Genomic DNA, 19913 nt, shown 5'->3' with positions numbered 1-19913 from the left:
ATATCAATGCACATTGCCATTGATGGTAATTCCTTGTGAAAGAAGGTGGTTGGTTTGTATTGGGAGAACAACCCCCAGAAATCAGAGGAAGTAACACAAGTTCCCTCTTCCTGGAGGTTGGGATTATTTCTGCATCACATGTACTTTCCCCAGTTTCATTCAGAGTTACTGGCCTGGGAAGATAACGCTTGAATTGTTCCCATTTTCTGATTTATCTTCATCTTTCAATTCATTCGTGGGACATGGGCGTTGCTGGCTGGCCAGCATTTATTGCCCATCCCTAGTTGCCCTTGTTCAGAGGGCAGTTGAGAGTCAACCACATTGCTGTGGCTCTGGAGTCACATATAGGTCAGACCAGGTAAGGAAGGGAGATTGCCTTCCCTAAAGGACATCAGTGAACCAGATGAGATCGGAAACCAAGGCTCCTTCTCAGGCTGAAGAAACAGATCCTGTTGTCAGGGTTTTGAAGAAGGGGAAAGTGATCAACATTTAGCAGGTTATCTGATCACCATGTTGTGATGTTGGCACGTCCGCTACGACTCTCACCAACATTTACAGATGCACCATAGAAAGCATCCTTTCTGCTTGTAATGACAGCTTGGTATGGGATCCTGCTCTGCCCAAGACCACAAGGAATTACAGGGATTGTGAATCTAGCTCAATCCATCACACAAACCAGCCTCCCATCCATTGACTCTGTCTACACTTCCCACTGCCTCTGCAAAGAGCCAGAATAATTAAGGACCCCCCACGCACCCCGGACATTCTCTCTTCCACCTTCTTCCGTCGGGGAAAAGATACAAAAGTCTGAGGTCACGTACCGACCGACTCAAGAACAGCTTCTTCCCTGCTGCTGTCAGACTTTTGAATGGACCTACCTCGCATTAAGTTGATCTTTCTCTACACCCTCGCTATGACTGTAACACTACATTCTGTACTCTCTCCTTTCCTTCTCTATGAATGGTATGCTTTGTCTGTGTAGTGTGCAAGGAACAATACTTTTCACTATATCCCAAGATATGTGACAATAATAAATCAAATCAAACCAAACTGTCTGTGTGGAGTTTGCACATTCTCCTCGTGTCTGCGTGGGTTTCCTCCGGGTGCTCCGGTTTCCTCCCACAGTCCAAAGATGTGCGGGTAAGGTTAATTGGCCATGCTAAAAAATTGCCCCTTCGTATCCTGGGGTGTGTAGGTTAGAGGGATTAGCGGGTAAATGCGTAGGGATATGGGGATAGGGCCTGGGTGGGATTGTGGTCGGGGCAGACTCGATGGGCCAAAGGGCCTCTTTCTGCACTGTAGGGTTCTATGTTCTATGTTCTAAATTAGTTGACATTTTCCTTGCATTGACCCTGTGTCTACACCTGATGGAAAGTACTTCACAAGTTGCATTTCCACCTGGAACTGGAAGAGTTGCAGATTAAGCCGTACACATTTTCACTCCCCCTCCCGTGTTCCGGGAAATTGGGAGAAGCACACAGCCCGAGAAATCAGCTCAGTCCTGCCTTTTCAGGATCCGAAAGGGACCGGATCATGTTGATGTTGACAAGCTGACTCACCTTGTCCAGAATGGTCACAGGAAATTGACCTGAGTTGCGTGGGGGTGGGTGCGGTCTGAGAGTCAAACAACACAGAAAAGGCCTTTCAGCCCATCGAGTCTGCACCAACAATAAGCACCAGAAAACACACGCTAATCCCATTTTCCAGCACTTGTCCCATATCCTTGAATGTTATGGAGGGGGATTCTCCCCTCCCACCCCCACGGGAATCATAGCGAGCAGGTGTGGGGGAGGGGGGGGTGGACCACGCAAAGGTCTATTGACTCGGGTTGGGGGGCGGGGGGAAATGGGGAGGTGGTCTCTGGATTTGGAGTGAGTGTAGCTGGAAAATCCCACCCATGATGGTTCAAGTGCCATCCAAATATTTTTGAAAGGTTGTAAGGTTTCCAGCCTCCACTACCTTCCCAGGCAGTGAATTCCAGATTCCCACCACCTCCTGTGTGATTTTCTTTTCTCAAATCCCCTCTGAATCTCCTAACCCTTACTCGAAAACTCTGCTCCCTCCTGATTGAGGGATGAGGGGTTTGTCGTACGAAGAGAGATTGAACAGTTTAGGCCTCGACTCTCTGGAATTTAGAAGGATGAGGGAAGATCAAATTGAGGTGTACATGATGATAAAAGGTATGGATAAAGTAGGCGTGGAGAGGATGCTTCCTCTTGTGGAACATTCTGGGACGAGAGGTCAGAGTTTAAGGAGAAGGGGTAGCAAATTTAAAACAAGAGTTGAACAAAGAACAAAACAGCCCGGGAAACAGGCCCTTCAGCCCAACGGGCCCGCGCCGCAATTTTAACACTACCAGTCCCCCCCCTCCATCCATGACCCTTATCTATTGTTTTATAAGAACATAAGAAATAGGAGCAGGAGTAGGCCATCTAGCCCCTCGAGCCTGCCCCTCCATTCAGTAAGATCATGGCTGATCTGTCATGGCTCAGTTCCACATCCCCACCCTCTCCCCATAACCCTTAATCCCCTTGCCTATCAAAAACCTATCAACCCGCGTCTTAAATATATTTAGCGAGGCAGCCTCCACCACTTCAACGGGCAGAGAATTCCAGAGATTCACCACCCTTTGAGTGAAGAAGTTCCTCCTCAACTCCGTTCTAAACTGTCCCCCCCTTTATCTTGAGGTTGTGCCCTCTAGTCCTACTGTCCTTTCTGAGCGGGAAGAGACTCTCCACCTTTATCCTATCCATCCCATTCATCATCTTATATGTCTCAATGAGATCTCCACTCATTCTTCTAAACTCTAACGAGTATAAGCCTAGTTTATTCAGACTCTCCTCATAGTTCAACCCCCTCAACTCCGGTATCAGCCTCGTAAACCTCCTCTGCACTCCCTCCAAGGCCAAAATATCCTTGCGTAAGTGTGGCGACCAAAACTGCACACAGTACTCCAGCTGCGGCCTCACCAATGCCCTATACAGCTGCAGCAAGACCTCCCTACTTTTATATTCAATCCCCCTCGCTATGAAGGCCAGCATCCCATTCGCCTTCCTGACCACCTGCTGCACCTGCAGGCTGGGTTTTTGTGACTCATGCACAAGGACCCCGAGGTCCCTCTACACCGTCGCATGCTGCAGTTTTTTGCCATGTAAGTAATAGTCCTTCTTACCATCATTCCTACCAAAGTGGACAACTTCACACTTGCCAACACTAAATTCCATTTGCCAGTTCCTGGCCCATTCGTCCAGCCTATCTAGATCCTTCTGCAGACTTTCCACGCCCTCCGCACAATTTGCCGTTCCACCAATCTTGGTGTTCCACCAACCTTGGTGTCATCAGCATTATGGCCATCCACATTGAGGGAAACTAATTTAGGGACAATTTATTACTGCCAATCAGCCTAATCGCACATCTTTGGGGTGTGGGAGGAAACCGGAGCACCCAGAGAAAACCCACGCAAGCTCGGGGAGAATGCGCAAACTCCCACAGACACTGCCCCAAATCCACGTGTCTGCACAGCAATCAGCGATCGTCACTGAGCTGTCATCTTGCCCAGTATCTGGTCCAGTTTAAGCACAGTTTAAGTTGAGGAGAAACTACTTCTCCCAAAGGGTTGTGAATCTGTGGAATTTGCTACCCCAAAGTGTGGTGGATACTGGGACAGTGAGTCAATTTAAGGAGGGGTTAGACTGATTTTTAACTGGTAATGAGTTGAAGGGTTACGGGGAGAATACAGGAATGATTAACTCCTCAACCCAGGAGAACAGCTGCTCCCTACTCACCCTATCTAAACCCCTCATAATCTGATACACCTCAATCCCCCTCAGCCTTCTCTGGTCTAAAGAAAGTGATCCAAGCTTATCCAGTCTCTCCTTCTGGCTCAAATACTCCATTCCCAGGCAGCACCCTGGTGAACCTCCTCTGCACCCTCTCCAGTGCGATCACATCCTTCCTATAGTGAGGTGGCCAGAACGGCACCCAGTACTCCAGCTGTGGCCTCACCAACGCTCTGTACGGCTCCAACATGACCTCCTTGCTCTTCTACTGTTTACCATGCCTGATAAAAGCAAGTGATGGAGGGTGGGGGAGTTCTATTGAAAAGGAAAATGTGGGGAATGAATTGATGAGCAGTCAGTTGGGTGATTTCTGGAGCAGGCTCAGGGAACGGTGAGGCCAATCCCGGCCATTCCTTCAAACACAAAACTGGAAAGATTTCCTGGATAAAGCAGCGTTTGGGAGGCAGTAGAAAAGGAAACATTGGGAGCTGATTTGAACTGTGGATGGGATTCGATGTGTTGGGTATCAGATGGGACGTATCAGCTGGACCACTTCACACCCAGCCCCATCTTCATTTGGAGTCACAGAGTTCCATTGGATAAGGGCGGGAAACAGACAGTGACCCAATTCCAGCAGTTTCCCTCTGCTTCCTGCATTCCATTCAAATTACTCCCCTTAAGTGTCAAAACACCAAACACTGAACATTTTACCCCCTCACTGCAGGCTTGTTATTGGGGACAATGATTCTGAACTGAGGGAGAGTCTTTGCCCATGAAGTGAACACGAGTCTGAATTACTGACGGGATATTACTGACGGCCTGCAGGTGCAGCAGGTGGTCAGGAAGGCGAATGGGATGCTGGCCTTCATAGCGAGGGGGATTGAATATAAAAGTAGGGAGGTCTTGCTGCAGCTGTATAGGGCATTGGTGAGGCCGCAGCTGGAGTACTGTGTGCAGTTTTGGGCGCCGCACCTGCGCAAAGATATTTTGGCCTTGGAGGGAGTGCAGAGGAGGTTTACTAGGCTGATACCGGAGTTGAGGGGGTTGAGCTATGAGGAGAGGCTGAATAAACTAGGCTTGTACTCGTTAGAGTTTAGAAGAATGAGGGGAGATCTCATTGAGACGTATAAGATGATGAATGGGATGGATAGGATAGAGGTGGAAAGACTCTTCCCGCTCAAAAAAGACAGTAGGACTAGGGGGCACAGCCTCAAGATAAAGGGGGGGCAGTTCAGAACGGAGTTGAGGAGGAACTTCTTCACTCAAAGGGTGGTGAATCTCTGGAATTCTCTGCCCGTTGAAGTGGTGGAGGCTGCCTCGCTAAATATTTTTAAGAAGCGGGTTGATGGGTTTTTGATAAGAGAGGGGATTAAGGGTTATGGGGAGAGGGCGGGAAAGTGGAACTGAGCCACGACAGATCAGCCATGATCTTATTGAATGGCGGGGCAGGCTCGAAGGGCCAGATGGCCTACTCCTGCTCCTATTTCTTATGTTCTTATGTTCTTATATTCCTTTCCTCTCTCAGACACCACTTACCCTCTCGGTATCTGAAGTTGATCACCTGATTGAAGTTCGAAGGTGCGTGGGTCACTTGACAAACGTAGCCATCTCCGTTCTTCCAATCCGCCACAGTGACTGTCAGGTAAGAGACTGTTTCGAATGTATTGTCAGGTCTCTGTTTGGAAGGGAGAAGAACACCTGTTTGTTCCAACTGGCCTTTCTTCCAGGAAACCTGGATGCTGTCGGGAGTAAATCCAGATATCACACAGCCCAGGACAGCAGTAGTTTGATTGTAGATAATCTGCGCAGTTGGGATAAGGGGGATGACGTTCGGACCTGTAACACATTTCAGCATCTTTCAGATTACGCAATAGTTTTGCTACAGTAAAGACGACAAAGAACAAAGAACAACACAGCACAGGAAACAGGCCCTTCGGCCCAACAAGCCCACACTGCCATTTTAACATTCAGTGAATGCCTCATCTACCTTCTTCTACCTGTGACTTTTCTCTATGCCAGATTTGGGGAGGTCTAATTTAGGGACAATTTAGGGACGAGACGTATTCTATCCTTTAACATCCAGAGTTACCATCACCATGCCAAGCTCTCATTCGTCCATTTGACTGGGTTCTCCTGAAATATTCGCTTAATCTTTCAGTTCTAGATTCTGACAAAGAGCGAGAATCCTTCAGTATTTTAGCTCCTGAGTGACTTGCTGTACAAGGTTAGCTTTCTCCTGCTGGTGTCTGATAACCTCACAGTGCCAAGAATCAGTCTGAGATTGTCATAGAGGCATAGAGATTTAACGCATAGAAACAGGCCCTTCGGCCCAACTTGCCCATGCCACCCTTTTTTTAACCTCTGAGCAAGTCCCAATTGTCTGTATTTGGCCCATATCCCTCTATACCCATCTCACCCATGTAACTGTCTAAATGCTTTTTAAAAGACAAAATTGTACCCACCTCTACCAGTACCTCTGGCAGCTCGTTCCAGACACTCACCACCCTCTGTGTCAAAGAATTGCCCCTCTGGACCCTTTTGTATCTCTCCAGTCTCACCTTAAACCTCTGCCCTCTAGTTTTAGACTCCCCTACCTTTGGGACAAGATATTGACCATCGAGCTGATCTGTGCTCCTCATTATTTCATAGACCTCTATAAGATTACCCCTCAGCTTCCTATGCTCCAGAGAAAAAAGTCCCAGTCTATCCAGCCTCTCCTTATAACTCAATCCATCAAGTCCCGGTAGCATCCTAGTAAATCTTTTTTGCACTTTGTTGAGTTTAATCATATTCTTTTTACAGTCGGGTGGCCAGAACTGTGTTGGATACCACTTCATGAAGTTGTTGCTGAGATTTTGGCCATTTTAGATAGAATTTACAATTCTCCACTTGGGGACAAGTTTAGCCACAAGTCTGCACTCTGCCTCCCCCCGATAATCTATAACTCTCTTGTTAGTAAGAATCTATCCGTCTCGCTGCCTTAATAATATTGACCCAGTTTCTACTGCTGTCGCGTTTCAAGGATTCACCACCTTCTTAAGAATATTGATAGGCAGAGGAATCTGGTGCACAGGTATACAGGTCACTGAAAGTGACAACGTAGGTGGAGAAGGTTGTCAAGAAGGCATACGGCATGCTTGCCTTCATCAGCCGGGGCACTGAGTTTAAAAATTGGCAAGTCATTTTGCAGCTTTATAGAACCTTAATTGGGCCACCCTTGGAATATGGTGTTCAATTCTGGTCGCCACACTACCAGAGGGATGTGGAGGCTTTGGAGAGGGTACAGATAAGATTTACCAGGATGTTGCCTGGTATGGAGGGCATTAGCTATGAGGAGAGGTTGGAGAAACTTGGTTTGTTCTCACTGGAATGACGGAGGTTGAGGGGGGGCATAGACAGAGTGGATAGTCAGAAGCTTTTTCCCAGGGTGGAAGAGTCAATTACTCGGGGGTACAGGTTTAAGGTGTGAGGGGCAAGGTTTAAATGAGATCTATGGGCAAATTCTTTACACAGAGGGTGGTGGGTGCCTGGAACTCATTGCGAAGGAGGTGGTGGAAACAGAAATGATAGTGAGTTTTACGGGGCGTCTGGACAAATACATGAATATGATGGGAATGTAGGGATATGGTCCCCGGAAGGGAAGGGGGTTTTAGTTCAGTCAGGCAGCATGGATAGTGCAGGATTGAAGGACTGAAGGACCTGTTCCTGTGCTGTAATTTTCTTTGTTCTTTGGTCTTTGTTCTCTGTGAGAAAAGATTTCTTCTCATTCCTATCTGAAGAAGCGCAGCGCCACAGTGGTTTGCACTGCTGCCTCACAGACTCTGGGTCTGCACTCGTAGGAGTTTAGAAGGATTGGGGGGAATGTTTTCACTAGTTGGAAAAACTAGAACCAGAGGGCAAACCTCGGGCTAAAGGGACGATCCTTTAAAACAGAGATGAGGAGGAATTTCTTCAGCCAGAGAGTGGGGAATCTGTGGAACTCTTTGCCTCAGAAGGCTGTGGAGGGCCAAGTCATTGAGTGTCTTTAAGACAGAGATAGATAGTTTCATGATTAATAAGGGGATCAGCGATTATGGGGAAAAGGCAGGAGAATGGGGATGAGAAAAATATCAGCCATGATTGAATGGCTGAGGAGACTTGATGGGCTGAGTGGCCGAAATCTGCTCCGACGTCTTATGGTTTATGGGGTAAAATATTTGGTATTGTGCAACACCCTCTTACATTGGCTGCTGAAGCTTTCTTGTCCAATTTCACCTCTTCCACATCAACAGAGGGCTCGAGTACAACAGCTGGGATGGACTTCTGAAGCTGTATAGACCTCATTTGGAATATTGTGAGTAGTTTTGGGCCCCATAGCTAAGGAAGGATGTGCTGGCCTTGGAAAGGGTCCAGAGGAGGTTCACAAGAATGATCCCTGGAATGAAGAGCTTGTCGTATGAGGAACGATTGAGGACTCTGGGTCTGTACTCGTTGGAGTTTAGAAAGATGAGGGGGGATCTTATTGAAACTTACAGGATACTGCGAGGCCTGGATAGAGTGGACGTGGAGAGGATGTTTCCACTGGTAGGAAAAACTAGAACCCGAGGGCACAACCTCAGGGTAAAGGGACGATCCATTAAAACAGAGATGAGGAGGAATTTTTTCAGCCAGAGAGTGGGGAATTTGTGGAACTCTTTGTCGCAGAGGAGGCCGGGTCATTGAGTGTCTTTAAGACAGAGATCGATAGGTTCCTGATTAACAAGGGGATCAGGGATTATGGGGAAAAGGCAGGAGAATGGGGATGAGAAAAATATCAGCCATGATTGAATGGTGGAGCAGACCCGATGGGCCGAGTGGCCTAATTCTGCTTCTATGTCGTATGGTCTAACAATGCAGTTTTAGATGGAAAATAATATCTTGTACTAACTTCTGGGTGTTTTGTATTGCCGTTCCACCATTGCGTTGGAATCGTGGCCCGCCTTGCAGTGGTAGACACTATCGGTATTCCAATCTGACGCAGAGACTTTGAGAACACTGCTCATCGTGTATTTCATGTCTTTTCCCTGGACTGGTGGAAACTTCTTGATTCCAGTCGTAATGACTCGATTGTTCCTGGACCATGTCTGAGTGATGGCCTTGGGTTGAAAGTCCTTGACCAGGCAGACGAGGCTGATCTCATCTTGGTTTGAGTTCACGTCACAGGAAGGGTTGGGAATGTAGACCGATGGTGCAGCCTGGGTCACTGAAATATAAATAATTGCACACGGATAAGCTCAGTAAATAAATATATACAAACATGCAGCAGGAGTCAGCTATTCAGTCAGCTTCCAGCTTGCTCTGCCATTTGATGGCAGCTTATCTGATTGTGGCCGCACTCTACTTTCCCGTCTATCCCTGTAACATAGAAGATAGCAGCAGAGGAGGCCCTTCGAACCTGCTCCGCCATTCATCACCATCTTGGCTGATTATCCAGTTCAATAGCCTAATCCTGCTTTCTCCCCATATCCTTCGATCCCTTTCGCCCCAAGTGCTGTATCCAGCTGCTTCTTGAATACATTCAATGTTTTGGCATCAACTACTTGCTGTGGGAATGAATTCCAGAGGGTGAAGAAATGTCTCCTCATCTCCGTCCTAAATGGTCTATCCCGAATCCTCAGACTGTGACCCCTGGTTCAGGACTCCCCCATCATCAGGAACATCCTCCCTGCATCTATCCTTTCAAAACCTGTTGGAATTTTATAAGTTTCTATAAGATCCCCTCTCATTCATCTGAACTCCAGCGAAAACTTTCTCAGAGGACTAAAGAAGTTTGGTATGTCAGCTATGATTTTCACCAACTTCTCCAGGTGTGCTATTGAAAGCATTCTTTCTGGTTGTATCACAGCTTGGTATGGGCTCCTGCTCTGGGCAAGACCACAAAGAACTACAAAGGTCATGAATGTAGCCCAATCCATCACGCAAACCAGCCTCCCATCCATTGACTCTGTCTACACTTCCCGCTGTCTCAGCAAAGCAGCCAGCATAATTAAGGACCCCACACACCTCAGATATTCGCTCTTCCACCTTCTTCCCATTGGGGAAAAAGATACAAAAGTCTGAGGTCCCGTACCGACCGACTCACGGACAGCTTCTTCCCTGCTGCTGTCAGACTTCTGAATGGAACTACCTCGCATTAAGTTGATCTTTCTCTACACCCTAGCTGTGACTGTAACACTACATTCTGCACCCTCTCCTTTCCTTCTCTATGAACGGTATGCTTTGTATAGCGCACAAGAAACAATACTTTTCACTCTGTGTGAATACATGTGACAATAATAAATCAAAATCTAGCTGTGACTGTAACACTACATTCTGCACCCTCTCCTTTCCTTCTCTATGAACGGTATGCTTTGTATAGTGCACAAGAAACAATACTTTTCACTCTATGTGAATACATGTGACAACAATAAATCAAAATCTAGCTGTGACTGGAACACTACATTCTGCACTTTCTCGTTTCCTTCTTTATGAACGGTATGCTTTGTATCGCATGCAAGAAATAATATTTTTCATAGTATGTTAATACATGTGACAATAATAAATCAAATCAATCAGATCAAAAACAATCCTAACCTAGTCAATCTCTCCTCCTACATCAGTCCCACCATCCCCAGAATCAGCCTCTCAACCTTTGACTCCCTTATTGACCAAGAACCTATCTAAATCATCCTGGAAAATATTCAATGACCGTGCCCCACTGCAGTCCTGGGAAGTGAATTCCACATATCCGACCCACTGAGAGAAAGAATTTGCCCCCAACCTTCAGGTTATTTTTAAATGTGTCCTCTGGTCCTAGTCTCTCCAACAAGGGGGAACAGGCTGACACTCCAATGTAGTGCTGAGGTTGCGATGTACTGTGCGAAGTGCCGTATTGCACACGAGAGGTTAAATCGAGGCACCTCCCCCGCATGGCCACTTTCACAGGAGAGCAAGGATCTTCTCCCCAGCGCCATGGCCAATGTTCACCTCAAATCCAACATCACTAAATCTGATTGTCTGGATCAATATTACATTGTTGTTTGTGGAATCTTGCTGTGCACAGTTTGGCTGCTGTGTTTCCCTGCAACTGTCTCCAATTCAGAAACATCCTGATCTTACTGAATGGCAGAGCAGGCTCACGGGGCCAGATGGCCTACTCCTGGTCCGAGGTCTTATGTTCTTATGTTCGTATTTTCGTATTATTGCGTAAATTAAAGTCTCTTCACGAAACAACAGCAAAACATAGAATTGCAGTATCATCACCAAAAGGTGTAATGGTAATGTCAGTGCAACAATAATTCAGAGCTCGGGCTAATGTTCTGGGGACATGGGTTCAAATTCCAGCGTGATCAGTGGTTAAATTTAAATTCAATTTCCAAATCTGGACGAGAAAGTTAGTCTCAGTGATCAGAACCATGAAACTGTCATTGATATCTGGTTCACTAATGTCCCTGAGGGAAGGAAATCTGTCTTCCTTACCTGGTCTGGCCTACATGTGACTCCAGAGTCACAGCAATGTGGTTGGCTTTACTTATTCATTTGTGGGACATAGGCGTTAGTGTCTGGCCAGCATTTACTGCCCCTCTATTAGCCCGACGGCAGTTGAGAGTCAACCACATTGCTGTGGCTCTGGAGTCACATGTCGGCCAGACTGTACAAGGACCCAGATTTCCTTCCTTAAAGGACATTATTGAACGAGATGGGTTTTTCTGACAATCGACAGTGGTTTCATGGTCATCAGTAAATTCTTAATTCCAGATATTTTATTGAATTCAAATTCCACCATCTGCCGTGGTGGGATTCGAACTCAGGTCCCCAGAACATTAGCTGGGTTTCTAGATTAATGATAGCAGTAAGATCACTGGACATCACATCTCCGACTCTTACCTGTCCTCTGAAATGGCCAAGCAAGGCACTCAGTTCAAGGGCAACTAGGGATGGACAACAAATGCTGTCTTTCCCAGTGATGCCTACACCCCATGAAATACAGCTAAGCCCGTAAGCCTACTCCTGCTCCTAGTTCTTATGTTCTTATTTCAAACCCACCTCACCCCCCCTTGTTAGAACATAGAACATTACAGCGCAGTACAGGCCCTTTGGCCCTCAATGTTGCGCCAACCAGTGGAACCAATCTAATGACCTTCTAACCTAAACTATTCCAATGTTATCCATATGTCTATTCAATGACCATTTGAATGCCCTTAAAGTTGGCGAATCCACTACTGCTGCAGGCAGGGCATTCCACGCCCTTACTACCCTCTGAGTAAAGAACCTACCTCTGACGTCTGTCCTCTATCTCTCACCCCTCAATTTAAAGCTATGTCCCCTCGTGTTAGCCATCACCATCCGAGGAAAAAGACTCTCTCTGTCCACCCTATCTAATTCTCTGATCATCTTGTATGCCTCAACTAAGTCACCTCTTAACCTTCTTCTCTCTAATCAAAACAACCTCACGTCCCTCAGCCTTTCCTCATAAGACCTTCCCACCATACTAGGCAATATCCTGGTAAATCTCCTCTGCACAAATCTCCTCTGCACCCCTTTCCTACGCTTCCACATCTTCCACCGACTGACCCAAGAACAGCTTCTTCCCTGCTGCTGGCAGACTTTCGAATGGACCTACCTCACATTAAGCTGATCTTCCTCTACACCCTAGCTATGACTGTAACACTACACTTTTCACCCTCTCCTTTCCTTCTCTATGAACGGTATGCTTTGTACAGCTTGCAAGAAACAATACTTTTCACTGTATGTTAATACATGTGACAATAATAAACCAAATCAAATCGCTATATGCATATATATATATACACATTCAATTGATCTTTCTCTAAACCCTAGCTATGACTGTAACACTACATTCTGCACTCTCTCCTTTCCTGCTCTATGTAAGGTAATGCTGTGTCTATATAGTGCACAAGAAACAATGCTTTTCACTGTATCCCAATGTAGGTGACGATAATAACTCAAATCAAATCAAACAGGATTTAGCATAGCATCCTTCCCATTTCCACCTTATCAATACCATTCAGAATCTGAAAGACTTCATTCAAGTCACCCCTCACTCTTCTAAACTCCAGTGGAAACAAACCCAGCCTGTCCAATCTTTCCTCATAAGACAACAGGTCAGTCCAGGTATCAGTCTAGTAAATCTCCTCTGTACTGCCTCCAACACATTTATGTCTTGCTTAAGTAAGGAGACCAAAATCACCGTATTTGAGAGACAGTCTCACCAATATCCTGAATAACTGAAGCGTAACCCCGCCGTCCCACTCCGTTTTATGTTCAATTCCTGTCGTAATACCAACTAGCATTCCATTAGCCCTCCTAATGACTCGCTATACCTGCCTATTGATCGTTTGTGATTCATGCACTAGAGCACCCAGATCCCTCTGCACCTTGGATTTCTGCAGGCATTCTCCATTTAAGTAATTCTCTGTTTTTTTATTCTTCCTGCCAAGTGAACAGCTTCACATTTCCCCACATTATACTGCATCTTTGCCCACTCACTCAGCCTATCTACATGATGATCCCACCACACAGCCTATATGAGAATAAAACAAAAAGGATATTATTAAACTAGAAAGAGTGCAGAAAAGATTTACTAGGATGCTACCAGGACTTGATGGATTGAGTTATAAGGAGAGACTGGATGGACTGAGACTTCTTTCTCTGGAGCGTAGAAGACTTAGGGATGATCTTATAGAGGTCTATAAAATAATGAGGAGCATCGATCAATTCATAGAATCCCTACAGTGCAGAAGGGGACCACTTGGCCCATTGAGTCTGTACCAACCACAATCCCACCCAGACCCTATTTCCATAACCCCATGCATTTACCCTAGTTAATCCTCCTGACACTAGGGTCAATCTACCATGGCCTATCTACCTAACCCGCACATCTTTGGAGTGTGGGAGGAAACTGGAGTACCTGGAGGAAACCCACGCAGACACGGGGAGAATGTGCAACCTCCACACAGACAGTGACCCAAGCCGGGAATCAAACCCTGGTCCCTGGTGTTGTGAAGAAGCAGTGCTAACCCACTGTGCCACCGTGCTGCCTGAACCACCGAGTGCTGCACAAGGCAGACTTTCACAGCAAGTTTTTTTCCTGGGATAAGTCACTCGCCTGTTGCCAGAAGTTTATAGCTTGAGGAACACCACTCTGCATCAAGCGTCACTGACCACGATTCTCTCCCGCTCTGAACACCTGCTATTGGTGTGCGCTGGGAGGATTTTACAGGTTGATGCTCAACCTGTTGGTCGTGTTATGAATGCAGCTTCCTTGGTCATCAGGCCCTGGGGCAGAAACTCAAACCTGGAGCCTCTGGCTCAGAGGCAGGGATACGAACCACTTCACCACAGGATATCCAGACTTACACATGGCAACATTTAATTATTGAGTTACTGTTTTTATTACTCAGTTAATGGGAGGGCACTGGGGAGAGTTACAGAACAAAGAGATCTAGGGGTACAGGTTCATAGCTCCCTGAAAGTGGAGTCACAGGTGGACAGAGTGGTGAAGAAGGCATTCGGCATGCTTGGTTTCATTGGTCAGAACATTGAATACAGGAGTTGGACGTCTTGTTGAAGTTGTACAAGACATTGGTAAGGCCACACTTGGAATACTGTGTACAGTTCTGGTCAACCTATTATAGAAAGGATGTTATTAAACTAGAAGGAGTGCAGAAAAGATTTACGAGGTTGCTACTGGGACTTGATGGTTTGAATTATAAGGAGAGGCTGGATAGACTGGGACTTTTCTCACCAACAACCTGTCCTGATTCCCTCCATGCCGTCACTATAGTTAAGAAAGTCCACCAATGCCTCTACTTTCTCGGGAGACGAAGGAAATTTGGCATGTCAGCTACGACTCTTACCAACTTTTGCAGATGCATCATAGAAAGCATTCTTTCTGATTGTATCACAGCTTGGTATGGGCTCCTGCTCTGCCCAAGACCACAAGGAACTACAAAAGGTCGTGAATGTAGCCCCAATCTATCATGCAAACCAATCTCCCATCCATTGACTCTGTCCACACTTCCCACTGCCTCGGCAAAGCAGCCGGCATAATTAAAGACCGCCCCCCCACGCACCCCGGACATTCTCTCTTCCACCTTCGGACCTACCTCGCATTAAGTTGATCTTTCTCTACCCCTATCTATGACTGTAACACTACATTCTGCACCCTCTCCTTTCTTTCTCTATGAACAGTATGCTTTGTCTCTACAGCGCGCAAGAAGCAATACTTTTCACTGTATCCCAATACATGTGACAAAGTAAATCAAATCAAATCCAATCCAATAATTGTAAATATTAGAAAACTGTTGATAAAGAACAGATCCAATGAATTAACAATAAACAGCCCCATTACTGTGTGCGCCCAGGGACAGTTTCTCCCACACAAAAAAACCCTCTCCAGTTCTCAATGTAGGTTCACGCTCAGGGGCAAAAGATGATTTAAACTCTCGATTGGGTGTTTGTAAGTCCCAGATAGTTTAACAGTTATTGTCAAAGCACAAATCACATCCTGTCTCAATAAGACAATCCTATTCCACACGCAGCCTGATTCCTGTCTGTCTGGGCAGCTCACTGCTTCATGCTCAGCTTGTTGGAATGAGATATTTTTATAAACACAAGTCCCTGTTTCTCAATCTGTGTGAACCAATTCCCCTCCACAATCACTAAATTATCAACTGGAACATAGAACTTATTCTTTATACACCTAAAAACGGTTCTACCAATGTTTGAACTGCAATAAATAACATTTAAAACCACCCTGAAACCAACAATTAAATCATGAGACAATTGTATGAAATATTTGAACTCAGATTAGAACAAAATCTGAACCCATCTGAAAATATCCTAAAATCCAAAATCACCAAACCTGTCCTAACATAATGTCCTGAAAACTATAATCTGAATCAAACAGAACACAATAAACAGATCCGGGAATCGGTATTCCATTCTGAGAATCGGTTCTGTGGAGTTAAACCTTAATCCTTGAGAGTAAATCCAGTTATCAGATTTCAGCTCCAATTACTGGGTATGTTCTTGTCTCTACAGAAATCCATCTCTCTCAGAGAGAATCATTTAATTGTTCCAAATATCTCACTGATTTCAGATAAATCACACATTACAGCTGAATGATCAAATTCACCAATAACACAAATTAAAGAAAATAAATATTAGGTAAGGAAGGAATTGAGAAGTTTCTCTTACCTGAAGTCACTTCCACGAAGGTTCCGCTCCCCCAATAATCAAGATAGTCACTGTGCTCTGTCTCCTCATTCACCCAATACAATAGCTGAACTTGTCCACAATATGTAATAATCTCAGGGTAATGTAAACTTAAACCATGTTTCAACCCAGAGCAGCAGTTTGCTGGATTTTTACTCTGAAACTCCATCCTAATCCTGTTCCAAATGTATGAATAAATGAAGTATTTTTCCTGTCTGCGAACACCAGCTCCTGCGTTTTACCGAGAAACAGAATTGTCTCCTTTTTGTCTTTTATGTACCCAGAAATCCACATTTTCCCCCGAGGATCTAAGTCAGTGCTGAGATATTTCACTCTGGGAAACAGGAATGTGGAATCCATGGACACAGACTCTGATACACGCGGTCATTTGTACAGGGGGGAGTTTGTGTCAAGCTCTCTATCACTGTGAGCGTATCACAGTGTTTCACCCCAGGTCATAAACCACAGGTATAAGATCCAGCCCAAAATACAATATCCCAGACAGGCAGCCAGAAGCTTTATTAATTCCTCAGTCTGTATCCGTGTGTCCCCCACACACCGGGTGTCAAACTCAGGATCTTTCAGGACTTTACAGGAAGATGAGATGATCCACAAGGAGTTTTCATTGTTCTGCATCCTCTCGCTGTTACTCATTGTTCTTTCTCTTTTTCAATAATATCCGAAAAGAAGTTGTTCACATTCCCAGATTATTGAATCAGGATGTGATTTATATCCACGGGTCATGAGATAAAGGTCGGTAATATCACCCGAAAACCCCAGTTTAAATAACTTTCCTATGGCAGGTTTTTGAATGGAGGATTCCCCCATCTCTCTCACTGTGCCACCCAGTATAGACACTGTGATACACAGCCGTACATTAACCTCCACTCCTTTCACTGTCACTGAATCCAGTCCCTTCACATTGAATCCACACCCCACACTGCGACAAGTGAGCAATCCTGTTCTCTGATTTACACTGACACTGGTTTGAGCTGTGATGTCTCAGTTATTGGAGAGATTTTTTGGATGTGCCCCAAGTTGCTGTGGGCTCTCAGGTTTCCCAGCACATCAGCAGCCCAGGAATTCCCAGATAATAGTCATGGAATCCTAGAATCCCGACAGTGCAGAAAGAGGCCATTTGGCCCATCGAGCCTGCACCGACCACCTCGGTTCTATCTCCGTAGCCCCACATATTTACCCTGCTAATCTCCCTGACATTAAAGGTCAATTTAGCGAGGACAGTCCACCTAACCTGCACATCTTCAGACTGTGGGAGGAAACCTGAGCACCCGGAGGAAACCCACGCAGACACGGGGAGAACGTGAAAACTCCACTCAGACAGTGACCCAAGCCGGGAATCGAACCCAGGTCCCTGGCGCTGTGAAGCACAGCGCTAACCCACGATGTCACCATGCCATCCACATCTCCCATTTCCAGGGGCGGCAGATCCCAGCACAATGAGGATGGGAATAAATCTGTGCTGATAATTGAGGGTGAGCGATCATTCCTCCCCTTTCACTCCTTCCACTGACTGCAGATTGTATCTCTGAGATTTTGTACCAGTCCAGCCCTGCTTCCTCTCGCTGTGTTTCTGACACAGTAATAGATGGCGGTGTCATCCGCTCTCAGATTGGTGATTTCTATGTAAGCGGTGTTGCTGTCCTTGGACGGGGTAAATCGACCTTCAATTCCAGGCGCGAAACCCTTGCTACTTGATGAACGATAGGACAGTAACCACTCCAGCCCCTTCCCAGGGACCTGTTTGACCCAGTGCATCCGATAGCTACTGAGGCTGAACCCACTGACTGCACAGGAGAGTCTGACTGTCTCCCCCGGCTTTTTCACAACAGACTCGGGCTGGGTCAGCACGACATCAGACCGGACACCTGTTAATAAAAGAGAGAAAGAAGAGAGTTAACTTTAATAAACCCCGCTGGATAAACAGATGATCAAAGAATCCCTGAATAATCAGACTGTGTGGGGATAAAGCCCCGACACCTCTCACCTGTCAGACACAACAGAAGGACACAGAGATAAGGAGCAGTCCCCATCGTCCTGTGTATTCAGACACACACAGACACTCCAGAAACCGGCTGCCTCACAGCCACTTTGTTTGGAGCTGGAGTCAGTGCTGTTTAAATAGGGAAGTGGAGTGAGTGAGGGTCCCACAGCACAAACTACAGCTCCACCCACTGAAACCAGAAGCTTCCTGTCCCCGCCTCCAGCAGAGATTTCAATCCTCAACAACTTATTTACTGATCCAAAAGGCAGCAAATCAGCAGCAATAATAAGATTCAAGATCCAGTCACACTTTCTACTATTTATTTCAAAGTTAAACAGTTTGAGGAGATCAGATAACCTGTGAGGCTGCAGTTATATATCTCTACCTGAGATAGGGACTGAGAGACAGTCAGTGTACAGATATCTCCCTGAGAGAGAGGGGACTGAGAGACACGAGTCAGTGTACAGATATCTCCCTGAGAGAGAAGAGGGGACTGAGAGGCACCAGTCAGTGCACAGATATCTCCCTGAGAGAGAAGGGACAGAGAGAGGGGACTGAGAGACACCAGTCAGTGCACAGGTATCTCCCTGAGAGAGAGAGAGGACTGAGAGACACCAGTCAGTGTACAGATATCTCACTGAGAGGGAAAGAGGGGACTGAGAGACACCAGTCAGTGTACAGATATCTCCCTGAGAGGGAAAGAGGGGACTGAGAGACACCAGTCAGTGTACAGATATTTCCCTGACAGAGAGAGAGAGGGGACTGAGAGACACCAGTCAGTGCACAGATATCTCCCTGAGAGAGAGAGAGAGAGGGGACTGAGAGACACCAGTCAGTGTACAGATATCTCCCTGAGAGAGAGGGGACTGAGAGACACCAGTCAGTGTACAGATATCTCCCTGAGAGAGAGGGGACAGAGAGACACCAGTCAGTGTACAGATATCTCCCTGAGAGAGAGAGAGGGGACTGAGAGACACCAGTCAGCGTACAGATATCTCCCTGAGAGAGAAAGAGGGGACTGAGAGACACCAGTCAGTTTACAGACATCTCCCTGAGAGAGAGAGGACTGGGAGATACTAGTCAGTGTACAGATATCTCCCTGAGAGAGAGGAGACTGAGAGACACCAGTCAGTGAACAGATATCTCCCTGAGAAAGAGAGAGGGGACTGAGAGACACCAGTCAGTGTACAGATATCTCCCTGAGAGAGAGGGGACTGAGAGACACCAGTCAGTGTGCAGATATCTCCCTGAGACAGAGAGGACCGAGAGACACCAGTCAGTGTACGATATCTCCCTGAGAGAGAGAGGGGACTGAGAGACACCAGTCAGCGTACAGATATCTCCCTGAGAGAGAAAGAGAGGACTGAGAGACACCAGTCAGTGTACAGATACCTCCCTGAGAGAGAGGAAACTGAGAGACACCAGTCAGTGTACAGATGTCTCCCTGAGAGAGAGGGGACTGAGAGACACCAGTCAGTGTACAGATATCTCCCTGAGAGACAGGGGACTGAGGGACACCAGTCAGTTTACAGACATCTCCCTGAGAGAGAGAGGACTGGGAGATACTAGTCAGTGTACAGATATCTCCCTGAGAGAGAGGGGACTGAGAGACACCAGTCAGTGTACAGATATCTCCCTGAGAGAGAGGGGACTGAGAGACACCAGTCAGTGTACAGATATCTCCCTGACAGAGAGGGGACTGAGAGACACCAGTCAGTGTACAGATATCTCCCTGAGAGAGAGAGGGGACTGAGAGACACCAGTCAGTGTACAGATATCTCACTGAGAGGGAAAGAGGGGACTGAGAGACACCAGTCAGTGTACAGATATCTCCCTGAGAGAGAGAGGGGACTGAGAGACACCAGTCAGTGTACAGATATCTCCCTGACAGAGAG

At 46.4% G+C, this 19913-nt stretch overlaps 1 protein-coding gene across 1 annotated transcript in view; it reads right to left on the bottom strand.

Moving 5' to 3' along the window:
- Window positions 1-18120, bottom strand: part of LOC145338655 (immunoglobulin mu heavy chain-like) — a 34975-nt gene extending 16855 nt beyond the window's left edge. Inside the window, exons 1-5 of the mRNA XM_080183047.1 lie at window positions 18022-18120; window positions 17613-17902; window positions 15999-16083; window positions 8686-9000; window positions 5316-5615 (exon numbers count right to left, since the gene is read on the bottom strand). Coding sequence (XP_080039173.1) covers window positions 5316-5615; window positions 8686-9000; window positions 15999-16083; window positions 17613-17902; window positions 18022-18067 — 1036 coding nt within the window. The 5' untranslated portion in view covers window positions 18068-18120. The remainder of the gene's footprint in view (window positions 1-5315; window positions 5616-8685; window positions 9001-15998; window positions 16084-17612; window positions 17903-18021) is intronic.
- Window positions 18121-19913: the final 1793 nt, after the last annotated feature.

This window comes from Carcharhinus amblyrhynchos, unplaced genomic scaffold (assembly GCF_965287045.1).
Source record: "Carcharhinus amblyrhynchos unplaced genomic scaffold, sCarAmb.v2.hapA chromosome_131, whole genome shotgun sequence".
Lineage (NCBI taxonomy): Eukaryota > Metazoa > Chordata > Chondrichthyes > Carcharhiniformes > Carcharhinidae > Carcharhinus > Carcharhinus amblyrhynchos.
The sequence above is the reverse complement of the archived record's forward strand: the minus strand, read 5'-3'. Positions and strand labels throughout refer to the sequence as shown.